Source organism: Aptenodytes patagonicus, chromosome 22 (genome assembly GCF_965638725.1).
Source record: "Aptenodytes patagonicus chromosome 22, bAptPat1.pri.cur, whole genome shotgun sequence".
In the NCBI taxonomy this organism is placed as follows: domain Eukaryota; kingdom Metazoa; phylum Chordata; class Aves; order Sphenisciformes; family Spheniscidae; genus Aptenodytes; species Aptenodytes patagonicus.
This window is the reverse complement of record NC_134970.1, coordinates 7,098,815-7,111,868: the sequence shown is the minus strand read 5'-3', so window position 1 is coordinate 7,111,868 and position 13,054 is coordinate 7,098,815. Positions and strand designations below refer to the sequence as shown.

Here is a 13,054-nt window from a genome sequence, read left to right as displayed (position 1 = left end):
AAATAAAATTTGCTGTGATCAGACATTAAAAGCCACAGACCTATCCTAGAAGTTATTTATTAACTTCCAGACTAAAAAAAAAAGTCTCATTTTAACAAAGCAGGTCAGATAAGGTTTGTGAAAAGAGCAAAGAAAGTGGAAGTTCTGTTCTTTGGTTCATTGACCTGTTTCTTCTATTTTTTAATTGGAAGGGATGCTTTTCTTCTGTTGCTCTTTTGGCAGTTTTACCTTCTCGGGTTTTTTACTTCATGTTGTATAAACCTGTGACTGTTCTGTTCGATTTTCAGGAATACCTTGATAGTGGCTGGAATTTAAACAACATGCCTGTGATGGAGCAGTCTGTTCTTGCTCACATCACTGCAGACATATGTGGAATGAAATTACCCTGGCTATATGTAGGAATGTGCTTTTCTTCATTTTGTTGGCATATAGAAGACCACTGGAGCTATTCGATTAACTATCTGCATTGGTGAGTTTGAGGAATAAACTCAGCCTGAGAAGCAATCTCCCTGTCATTCCCCCTTCCCCTTTTTAATTAGTGGACTAAAACCGGATTCATAGAGTTCAGGCCAGAATAACCCTTGCAATCCTGTAGCAGCAGGGTTAAATTTGACATGGTGTGATTCCTGCTTTTGGACAAGAGGTCATATTTTGGAAAGAGACATCCATTCCCAGTTTAAAAAAATCCATGAGAGATGCAGCAGATACTCCATCAAATGTTTTATTATGCTCAATGTAGAACTAAAAACCATGCAAGTTTTTTTTTAAAAATCATCTAGCTTCAACTAACAATCTTAGGATCCTGCATATTTTTTTGTCTGTTAGATAGATCATTCTATCATAAATCCTCTCATCAAGCGAACACTTGTCAGCTGTAATCAGGACAGATCTTTGCCATCTCTTTGATATTCTAAATATGTTGAACTTCTTAAACTTCTCACCTTACAACAGCTTCTCTAGAGTTTGAATTATTCTTGTCCCTCTTCCTGAAACCTGTAAAGCTCTTTCCCTTTCCTTGTTCACATAAGTATTCCAGCAGAATGGTAAAACCACATCCCAGCTACTATTCAGTAGGTCATCTTTTTGGTCAGTAATTCAGTTGCTGCTCCTTGAAATAGCTGCTGCTGTAGCACAGTCCAAGCTGCCAGTGACTTAATTCGCTTGCTTTCTTAGTACTTGACATTTATTAAAACAAATGTTTGAGTGAGGCTAAGTAAATGAGGGATCAAGATAATTTTTACAATGTAATCTTCCTTGTGATTTGTTCCCCCCCCCCCCCTTTTTTTTTTCTTGTCTGGGTCTTCAATCAGACTGAAAACTGTGGGAAGGAGAGGAGGTTTTTTGTTTGCAGTAGAAACTTCATTTCTTCTAGGAGCACTTCCCTCACTGTTGTTGGAATGGCATTATGTGCTGCATAATTTGTCCCAAATTGCCTTGGTGTTTGCAGTCAAGGCCAGAAAGATATGTAAGTGCATACATGTATATGTGCACACATATGTACATACATTTGCAGAGACATGTGAAAGTAGCCCTACCTGCTTTTAATTTAGTTATCCTCCAGCATGAATGTCCTTGATGTCTTGTCTTTTCATTTGCAGATACCCTTCTGTATTTCCATTCAAGTTAGAGGTTTATATCTGGGTTTTTTAGTCTATTCGAGAGCAATGTGTAGTTGAGGTTAATACTGTTCTTGGCCAGAGGAGTCAATCTTAATGACCTGCCACTGAATGCTCCAAACTCTGAAAAACTCTGAAAAGACTTTAGAAGGCAGGACTCGTTCTTGTGAAGTACTAGGGATGGCATGTCCATCTTCAGTGTTCCCATGTGCTTGTATCCTGGTACAGTATTTTGAGCAGATAATCCCAACTGAACGAGGCTACAGCAGCAGACCTTTCATAGGGTTGAAGGCAATAGTTTTCCTGCATGTTCTAAATCCTGTGTTAATTCTTGAAATGGAAAAAGGAGAAAAAACAAATCTTTGCTTCTAAAGATGCCTGCAAATAAATAAATAAATAAGATGTCAGTCCTGGTCAGAGGAAGAATTACCATCACTGATGCTAGTATTTCTAAAGGCAGGAATGTGGAGCTGTCAGGTAGCAGTGCAGAAAGAACTGTCACCTTCATCAGTTCTGCAGCTCGCTGCCTTCATAAGGCTGACACCTTAATATATCCGTTAGAATTGTGTCTTTCTCTGTTACCTGTTCTCCTGAAGTCCAGAGACCCCTGGTACCAGTATCCTTGTCCAAGTTTAGCATAGTTCGTAACTGCTGTCATCCATTCCTTGGCACTGACAAGTAGCAAGGAGCAGAATTCTTGACTAACCCAGTAGTTGGGTCAGGACACAGTATAGATTTTAATTGCATCTGTGGCTGGTCTTCGTGAATTCATAGAATAGCTTCAAGATGATGACCAGGTCCAAGGCTGCATAGTCACTTAACACTGCATAGTAACGAGTCTACTTGTGCTACACCTTGTGGTGCTGATGTAACTTCCACAGTCCCTCCCACTAGCTGTCCTCTTCACCATGACAGAGGTGCTGTTTGAGTACAGGAATAAATTCCTAGGTACGAGGGATACGCTTCTCGAGTCATACTTCACTCTTTTCTTCTGGAATCCTCCCAATTGCTTTATGATTTATGAAAAAAAGAACAATGTTGGGTCAGCTTTACTCTTCAAGCCAGCTCTTCAGCAGTCTTGGGAGAAAGTGATTTGTCTGTCATCTTATTTTTTAAATACCTTTTCTAACATCGTTCTTTATAAGGGATTGAAAGGCATTTTCATCTAGTGGTGCAGTGAGCCAGCTTCATCGTAAACCTGAAACAATGCCTATTGGAACACGTAGGCATAACCTTGATTTTCTCAACTGGCTTGCATTGGGTTAAACTGTTGCTAAAAGTCCTTCCTATTCTGGATACGGATTTTTTTTTTTTCTTCATGTCTTTTGTGTCTCTTATAGTTGCATAATTTGGAAGTTTAATTTCTACTTACTATATGTTGCTTTTATGGCAGTTATGCACAAGACAGAACGAACTGGCTTTGGTCGTTAGGTCCGAGAGGGAGTTTGTGTTCATGGTAAAAGACAAACAGCTTAGATTTTGAAGTTGTGCTGGAATCAGCAGAGCTTCACTGAGCACTTCTTCAGTCTTCCCCCCCCCCCCAGAATATTTTAAGTATGTGCTCAGAAATGTAGGCAGTTAAAAACTTAGGTCTGGAGGAGGGACCTGCATAAAATGTGAAGATTCAGGAAGGTACATAATCTTTGCATTCCTTCCTCGTGATATACCCTTCTTTTGACATGGTGTATTTTAAAGCGCAAGACTGAAAATGTAACTTACAAGATTGCTTATATTTAACTTTTTTTAATAATCTTGCAGGGGGGAGCCTAAAACGTGGTATGGAGCCCCAGGGTATGCAGCTGAACAGCTGGAGGATGTAATGAAGAAGCTTGCTCCAGAGCTATTTGAATCTCAGCCAGATCTCTTGCACCAACTTGTCACCATAATGAACCCGAATACTTTGATGGCCCACGGAGTGCCTGTATGTTGTTGGACTCCTGTGCTACTCCCCCAAACCCAACCCTCTTTCATTTGCACTGAACTCTACTTCAAAGCTAATAATTGAAGCCACTTTTATTACAGAGATGGTGTGGTAGTTTCCATGTGTGTTGTATCTTCCTTGTCTAGTATAATGTGCCAGTATGAACAGATGGGCAATGGAATCATTGCTCTTGGAATTGCTTGGCAAACTCTTCTCTGGAGATCCACCTTAGTGTATTTCTGTTTCTGTATCTCAGCTGGAAAGTCTCGACCTTTGAAACAATGGCAGGAGCTCTTCCTATGTCTGTCTAAGCAGACACAATTTTTTTTGGCACAGAGTTTCTGGCAAGGGGCCAACCCCCATTCTTCCTTTATTTGTCATCCACATCCTCTTATTTTCCCTGGATAAGTTCTTAGGTATTTAAAAACATTTTTCATCAGTTTCCATCATATTCCATGCTAAATTATTCATGGGAATTATGTCCCTTTACAACTTAATTAGCTTTTGACTAGCTGGCCTTGGGACTTAAAGGAAAATCTGGAAAAAGTGGCAAAATTTGTGGTGTCTACTATGCTGTGAGAGACTCCAAAATTGAAAGATGCAGGAAGACCTGCCTGCTCTCTTGCTGGTTGTCTAGCACCAAAAGTGTTAGATTTACTGCAGTACAAACTTTTGAGTAGGTTCCAAATTTCTCTTCCCCTTCAGCTACGTGTTGAAGAGAGCCTTGCCTGTGCTTTACCTGTGTAACTGTCAGCAGAGCTAGCAAAGTGCAAAAGGCACAGACAGCTGACTTAAAATGGCTTAGAGTGCGGGTATGGCTGAATGAAACCCTTCTGCTTTCTAGGGTTTTTATATGATAAGTTACCAAATGCCAGTTGTAATTCTTGGGCTTATGTTTTAAAACTATCCGAAGTCGTCATAGAAGTGATTAGGAACTGGAAATCCATATTCTCTTCAGAGCCTTCAGTTCTGTTTAGGTTTGACCTAATGCTTGTCTGTCCTTTCTCCTAGGTTTATCGAACCAATCAGTGTGCTGGAGAGTTTGTGATCACCTTTCCAAGAGCTTATCACAGTGGCTTCAATCAGGGTTTCAATTTTGCTGAAGCTGTGAACTTCTGCACAGTTGATTGGGTATGTTCCAAAAACAGCTTTCCATCAAGTATGCAGTTCCAAAGTTGTTCCTAGCTGATGTACAGCTCTAATTTACTGCTGATGCACGAATCTAGTCCACAGATCAGGAGGAGCCTGTTACTGGAAGCATAATGTTTTGGTGAAGGTATTTCTTTTATGTAGTGAACTTTCTCTGGTTCCTAAGGTTTGGTTTGAAATTATGCACTAGGGCTGATGAGTCTTTTACAGCAGGAGGTAGGCAAGGTTCTGTGCATGCCTAGAATATGAGAAGTACCGGTGCTGCTAGAATCTACTCCTTTTGTGTCCCCAAATTCCATTCAAATCGTCAAGAGTTGGAATGAAATTTTTCTGTTTATTGCACTGGGAATTCTCCAAGAGGTGCTCCCTACAGCTGAAAAGCATTAGCCGACTTGGACTTCTTTTCTACTTCAACTTCTGTGATTAAGTCGGATGATATGTTTAACAGTTAAAGATTTTGATAGTCCTCTTGGGGAAAAAATAGTAAGAAGAATTGCATCTGATGTGAGTACGTCCTCTTGGACAGCAGAGGTGCCGTAGGGTTTTAAGGAAGAATACCTTAATGAGAAGGGAACAGAAAGTTTTGATGTTCAAACCGAAGGTTTACAGGCCAGTACTTCATTCTCAGTAAGTTTCACTCAGCTCATTGAAACAACAGAGATGGGCACACATTACAATTATTAGGTCACAGTAATTTATTAAGTTTTTTTGTCTTTTTAAAATGAAAACAAATGGAGGGTAGTTGCTCCAAAGTTACAAGTAATCATTTATCCTTCCCAGCAGATTTCTCAGACACACAGTGTTGCCTGATCTGAGAAGGATCTTTTGAAGCTACTGATATTTCAAATTACTCCTCTTCTGATTTTTTTTTTCCCAAAAAAAAAGATCTTACCTATTTGTAAATATAGCCCATCTAAAAATGTTGCTAGATTTAAAAAACATCACTTAGAAGTAGGAGATGACTAAAATTGGAAGAAAGCTTTCTGCATTGTGACTGTGTTTGCATACCGGTTGGTTTGGGTTTGGTTTTTCTCTTGTCCTTCCATGAGTTTCATACCAGACTCTTAACACGGGACCTCATTGTAACCTGAGCATCGCTATCCGCCTGGCCAGCGACAGCCTTGAAATAAAGCTATGAGTAACCTGCCCAGCTTGTAATGAATTGTTTACTCTGCCTGGGGTTAGTTAGGGACCTTAATGGTTCGTGGAGTCAGCAGTTTCTCATGCTGCAGCACAGTTCGTGTCCTACATAAAACAGCCATATCATTTGAGAAAAAGGTCCAGGTTGCCCTGCAACCTGCCTTTGTCGGGGCTTCCCTACTCTTCCCTTTGACGCTTCCCCAGCCTCTGTGTATTTTTAGCTTGGGTCTTCCTGAGCCTGCTGTGGTTTAGTGATTCAGTTACCCCTAATTATGGTCTCTTCCAGATAGCGGGTGCAAGTTTTTTAGCTAGGTTCATGGGGGAAACGCACTGTGTCCGTTTGTAAAGGAGCTATAAGAGTCCTGGTTTACAAGAACGCAGGGTCTTGATTTCTCTAGTTTTACATTCTGAGTTATGAATATTGTTGCTAGAAGGATTTGTCTTGGCCTTTCATTTGGATAGTTTTTGGTTAGTAGCATAAAAAGTCGGTATCTTAATGTAATTTTCCAAATGAACTCTTCATTTATTTAATGTTTTTCAATGCAGCTACCATTGGGTCGCCAATGTGTGGAACATTACCGCCTGCTAAACCGTTACTGTGTGTTTTCTCATGATGAGATGATCTGTAAAATGGCTTCCAAAGCAGATGTTCTTGATGTTGTGGTAGCATCTACGGTTCAGAAAGACATGGCTATTATGATTGAAGATGAGAAGAGGTTGCGTGAGAAGATTGATAAACTGGTGAGTTGTAGGAAATAATATTACAATGAATGAAGGAACAGTTGAAGCAGTGGTGTGAAGACATGCTGGGACTTGTACTGTGTTGCCAGCAGCTTAGAGGTACATGGTGCCTTCCTGGGTAGCATTGTTGATTTCGGAGGACCGCTTGGCTGAAGAATAATTTATCGTGCATCTTGTTTTAGCATCTGCCCTTTAATATTGTTCAGCATGTCTCTTTTAAAGTAATGTTTGTTCTTTTAGTAATTTAGTCAAGTAGCTGATTTTTCCATTAACCAAGATTTCTGTCTACCTGGTTTTACTATCTTATTTCTAAACTTCATTATTACTTTGATAAATTTAGCTTTCGATGTTTTAGCTTGGAATAATGATCTCTTCATTAGACTTCAAGGATGTAACATACTCTTGCAGGGAGTGACTGACTCGGAGAGAGTGGCTTTTGAGCTGTTCCCTGATGATGAACGACAGTGCTTAAAGTGTAAAACCACCTGTTTCATGTCTGCTGTTTATTGTCCGTGTAAACCTGGATTATTGGTATGCTTGTACCATGCCGAGGATCTCTGTTCCTGTCCCACCTACAAATATAAACTGGGGTAAGCTTTAGCTAGCAAATAATACCGTGTTCTGGAGATATTTATTATATGTGTAGATATTGCGGTTTGATAAGATTATCAAAGTGCCTACTCTGTTTTGTCAATGGAGCTAGTCTTGGTATTCTGTTTCTCTCAGTCCTTTGCGAATACAGCGCCTCCAAAACAAAGTGCCTTTTTTGTGCTCATATACAAAGACTCTTTTCAGCACTCAGCTCTTCTTGCTCTATAATGGCAAAAATCGCTGGTTAAGTCAGTTTGCTTTTTTATTTATAGCAACAAGGTCATCATCCCTTACATCCAGTCCTTGCCAAGTAATATTTTTTTGCTTTTGTCATCTTTCCTTCTTGTTGTCATCTTTCCTTTCCTGTTGTTTGTTACTTGTTCCTACATGGATGTAGCTTGTCCTAAGACAATTTCACAATTGCTTCAATTGTAATGTTGAAATTGTTTTTTTGAAGCAATTGCAACGTTGAAGTTGTCTTAGGAGGAACCTGGTGTGGTTATATGTCTTAATTATATAACCCTGGGTGCATAGTAGATCATTTCTGTGTTGTATAGACCAACAGGTCTCGATGCCCCTCCCTTCCACCCTCCTGCTCCCCCCCAGTTTTTGCTGAAGAGTTTGAATTCTGTGCTACTTGTAGGTACCGCTATACCCTGGAGGAGCTCTATCCAATGATGAATGCACTGAAGATGCGTGCGGAATCGTACAATGAATGGGCTTCCAACGTTAATGAAGCTCTGGAGGCAAAAATTAACAATAAAAGAAGTAAGTACAGTAAAAGAAGGAAGTGTCTTACCTACATACCTTACATAATTTTAAATGGCTAATTTTTCAGTTTTTAGTTTCTGAAACTTAGCAACTTTTGTCTTATGTGACAATCAAAGGAAATAATATATAATTTCATGTTTTAAAGTAAATATTTTAGCTGTTATAGTCCCAGAAATTATGCTAAACTGTCTCTTTGTGAGAAGACTGTAAATCACTGACACAAAATATAACTGAAGTTGAAATAGAAATATATTTAGTGTCGTGTTATTCAGCCTTACCATTTAAAATCCATCACAAAGGGGGACTTTTGTTAACTTAGTATTTTTCCCAAAAGGTCTCATCAGTTTTAAGGCTTTGATAGAAGAATCAGAAATGAAAAAGTTTCCAGACAATGATCTACTGCGACACCTCAGACTAGTTACGCAGGATGCAGACAAATGTGCTTCAGTTGCACAGCAGCTTCTTAATGGCAAAAGACAAACCAGGTAAATGTTACTATATGTGTTTGCAACAAAATTGAGTCACTGAAGATAGATACCAGTGGCCAGTGATAGATGCCAGTGTTCTGTAAGACTTAAAAATGAAAGCAATCTCTTTGTCCTCTCAAGAGAGCCATCTTTTACAGGGAGAGTCACCTTTCCTGCATGTAATAAGTTAAACATCCTGAGCTTTCAATCTTTTCTTCTTCTCTGTTTGACAGTTGGGCAGTAAATTCATTCTAACGTTCCCCAAAAGGAAAAATTGGTGTGGTATTTCCAGACAAAGCAACACCCAACAAGATACACTCCACTTGTCTTTGTGCCATGGGGACTGAAAATCTGTCAGTGGTGCATACGTCATTATATTCATTACGCTTTATGTCTTGTGGAAAAATAAAGTGTCTTAACTTCCTGAGCTGATAATGATGGGAATACTGTATGAGAGCTCCGAAAAACACTTGCTCTTTCTTTGGCAGGACACATGTTAAATCTTTTAGACAGGTTATTTTCTCGAGGAGTTTGAAGATAGGGCAGTGTTTGTGCAATACATTCTTTGTGAACTGGATGTCTGGCTGCCTGGTCCTGCTAGTACTTTCCATGTCTGAAATGAATTGAAAGGAGTCAGAGGATCCAGAAGGACAAGGCCAGGTCTCCTCACAGCATCAGTTTGTGACTGTATCGATGTACTAGCCTTTCTCTTGGGGATCACAAATTACTGTCGTCTGTTGCAGATTCTCCACCCAGGCTTACAATGGCTGTATCTAGTCTCGTGGGATGATACGTTTCTAAGAAAACCTTGGGTTTATATATGTGGAGGACAATATTGCTCAAGTCCAACAATCTTAATAGCATGAAGTACTTAGGAAAAACTGTTCATGAAGTACTTCGGGAAAAACTGTTTCTCTCTTTTCCCGTCTGGACAACTTTCACCTGTCTCTGCTGCTTTGAACAACGTGGTGTTTGTCAGAGCAGTTGCTCGTTGTGCTGGTATAACTGCACGTGTGTGGTTTCTGCATGTTGCCTGCCTCAGGAGGTATCTTGTAGCTTGTCACTCCCTGTGTTCTTGCAGTACTTTAAAGGCTGCCTTCGAAGGACTTTGGCAGCAAAATATTCAAGTACTATTTAGACATTTTTGTAGCTGCTATTTTCCCTTCCTAGTTATCCTTGTGTAAGTCTTTGTAGCAAGGACTTGATAAAAATTCAACTTCACTGCCTTGCAAACACAAGAGGATGAAGCCTCTATCACAGCAACGTGAAAATACTGCAAGAGGAAATGAAAAATTCAGCACTCCAACAGACACGATTTCTGCCAGATAGGTAATTTCCAACGCAGAGATTCATGGTATTGTTATCGAAGGATTTATCCACTCCTAATCTCTTCCTTCATTTAGTGTTGAGCCATCTCTTCTCGTTCTGGCATTCCCAGTACACGTGTTCTCCCATCCTTGGTATTTGCTCAGGCCTCCTAATGATGAACCTGGAGCAGCAGCCAGGCCCTTTCCAGCTGTTCCGTGCCAGACGAGCTCTTCCGAGAGTCTTTCTGCTCGTAACATGTACCTGACTTTGCTTGGTCTGGAAAGAGCGGGGAGCAATTTTTATCTTCATCTCCTTGACTAGGTCTGTTCTTTTGTCACCGTGATAGTGTATCAGCCTTTCTCACAGCTGTACTTGCCAGCTCCTTCAGCGTTACAGACTGTGGTGAATAATCCTCCCGGTGTTGCACTACACAGGATCAAGGCAGTGCTTGGACTGCATTTCTCGTTTGCTCCAAAGTGTTTTTAGCCCTTTTCTCTCACCATTTCTCCTTTGAGTTTTTTGTGGTGTATTTCTCGGAAAAGTCCAGTTGCATGTCTTCATAATTAGAGTTTTAAAAACCCATGTTATTTGATGGATTTTTTTTTTTCCTTAAAAGATTGAAGGGGGGAGTGCTCATAACCTATGTTGGAAGATAAAAAGAAGGGAATAATCTGCTTAAAATCTTAATACATGTATTATATCAAATACAGTTTCATCTACGTGAAGTTCAGATATCTGCAGGATGTTGGGCAGCCTTCATCACACCGACTGCCGTGTATTGGTTATGAAGGATTGTGGATCCTGCCTAAAGTTTGTTTCATACTTTCGACAAATTTTCCTTGATGGACTGAGTATTTTGTTCTGATCCTCAGTTTGGAGGAGTCATGCAGTGGACTTGGCTCAGCTGGAAAGGTTATCCCTGTTGACCATGGCAGTCAGTGATACTCAAGGATTTCCTCCTGTATAGCATACACAACAGAGGAGACCAAGGTAGACGATCAGTATTCGCTGAGAGTAAATCCTGTGACTCTTGCTCACCGTCTTCTCCGTAGTACCTGAAGAAATGCGGACGGGCTGTAGTTCCCTGTTTCCTTTGGTTCTTACGGCGATGGGTGATTAAGCAGTCCTAACAGGTGCTGTTTGGAGGGTTGTTCTGTGAACAGTTGTCTGAATTGGGCCAAAGGACAGTGTAGCCCTTGTCCCTCTCTGGCACTAGCATGTAGATGGTACTGGAAGGGGACAGTGCGACAGGAGGGCGAGTACAAAGGGATGTTCTCGCTATCCGTCCCCTTCCTTCACCAGGCCTCACGGCACCTTTTCTGCTCCTTAGAGTCTCCAAGAGTTTAGAGACCTTGTGCTTAGAGATCTTTGTGCTTAATAACCCTGGATGGACGTGGGCTTTTCTTCGGTGCGTGCTTTTTTTCTTTTAGGCTCGTGTAATTTCTGGTTATCAAAAACATCTCGTGACGGTCAGTTTTGCAGTTTAGATATGTGTATATGTGTGTGCGTGTATGTATATATACATAAATATTTATTTATTTTTAAAACGTGTGCCTTTTCCTGGAAGATACTGCAGAACTTCCACAAAAACCAGTAAAATGTTGTAGACCATAAAACAGCCTGTGTTGTACCTGAGACTTTGAACTCATTTTATTGTTCAGCTTACTATGGGTTTTGGAACTCCCAATGTGATCTTGCATATCCTTTAAAAATACCTATTTTTAACATGGAATGGTAAATTAAAATTTATTTTACAGTGTTCACATTCCACTCATGCTGGCATATCCTGCTGGGGTGTTGTTTTCCTCTTTTGTTTAAATGACATATTGTGGATTAAATTGGAGCCAGCATTGTAAGAGATTTCTTTCCTTTTCTGTTCAGGGTTCTCAGACCTAGTTAATATTGGCTTGAGTTTAGAGAGGTTTTTAATATTAGCCAATTTGTTAACACTTATAAGCCACTCATTTGGTACAAAGCTTTTGGATAAAAATGAAAACGATGATTTCAGCGTAAAGAGGATTTTTCAGAAGTGCCTACACGACCTGTGAATATAAAACCCATTCAAAATTGGGATTTGTTCTCTTTTGGTATGGGCATGAGGAGAGCTTACTACAATAGCTATTGCAACATAACTGAATAGTTTATCCGCAATTGCTTTGTGTTCTGGAAAAAAGCCTAATTTTATTCCGTAATAACCAGTGCTATTCCAAGGCTGAGTAGTTGTTCCAGAATACTATTTAATATGAAAGAGTATTTTCAACAATAGCTTATTCTGCTATAGCTAACTGAAGTTTTCCCATGTATGTAAGCCCTAGGCTGCTTGGGTGCTTTTGAATATTCTGTTATTTGTGAGTAAAGTTTGACCTACAAGACATCATAAGCAGATTTTTGAGAAGTTTAGATTTTTTTTTTGGCATCCAGCAAAGTTGAATTGTGTGTAATTGCAGGTACCGCTCCGGAGGAGGAAAGTGTCAAAATCAGCTGACTGTGAATGAGCTCCGGTTGTTCGTGCGGCAGCTGTATGCTCTACCCTGTGTCCTCAGTCAGACACCGTTACTGAAGGTAATTTGGAAATTCTAGGGGAAGGAACACGAGCATTTGTCATAGTGATGAATTTGCACTGCATCAATCTCCTATCGTACTATTTGCTCCAAGAATAAATACCTTTAAACTGGCAGGCCTGGGCAACTTGCGCACGAGTTGCTTAAGAACGGAGCGCTCTGACTTGCTGGTGTTCATTGTCAGTAGATTTTTATACTACATGGGGGAATCAAAATGTTAATGTTGTACGAAGTAATGCAAAAGAAGCAGCAGGATGACCTGGGTAACTACAGATTAAAATTTTGAGGTGAGTTAACTAGTCTCCTCTGAAGAGTGAAGCCAGGTTTATCTGAGAATATTCAAAACTCCATAATGATCTGAGTGACGGTTCTCCCATTCACGTCACTTTCCTTCTTTATTAATCCAGAATCAGCTTTCTCATAGTCTTGTAATTAGATACCTCCTCGTGCTATCCACCCACGTTCAGGAAATGACCCAGATAACCCTAGCCAAAGCTACCAGGCTGGGCTACTACCTAAATACTTGTTCTAGCAGAGTACCTGCTGCTGACGGTGAGTCAGATCACTGTCTCCCATGACCATCAGCTAGTGCTGATTATTTGCTCACCAGATGATCAGCCCTCAGACAAGTTGAAAGTAATTCAAGATGCGGTGTTGGAATTTGCGAAAATGTTGCATATCACACTGAGGGGTAATAAAAAAAAAAAGGAACATAAATTCTGGGCAGCTGCAGTTCCTGTCTTAAAGGAGAATGGCTTTGTGTATTCGTGACTCTTAGAACGAGGAGGT

The 13,054-nt window shown here is 40.2% G+C and overlaps 1 protein-coding gene across 2 annotated transcripts in view; it reads left to right on the top strand.

Annotated features, from left to right (window-relative positions):
- Positions 1–13,054, top strand: part of KDM5B (lysine demethylase 5B) — a 58,610-nt gene that overhangs the window by 29,958 nt on the left and 15,598 nt on the right. For both annotated transcript variants that reach the window (XM_076357734.1, XM_076357733.1), the window contains 8 exons: positions 288–469; positions 3,375–3,537; positions 4,549–4,668; positions 6,373–6,567; positions 6,976–7,157; positions 7,802–7,926; positions 8,264–8,414; positions 12,152–12,266. In XM_076357734.1, coding sequence (XP_076213849.1) covers positions 288–469; positions 3,375–3,537; positions 4,549–4,668; positions 6,373–6,567; positions 6,976–7,157; positions 7,802–7,926; positions 8,264–8,414; positions 12,152–12,266 — 1,233 coding nt within the window. The remainder of the gene's footprint in view (positions 1–287; positions 470–3,374; positions 3,538–4,548; positions 4,669–6,372; positions 6,568–6,975; positions 7,158–7,801; positions 7,927–8,263; positions 8,415–12,151; positions 12,267–13,054) is intronic.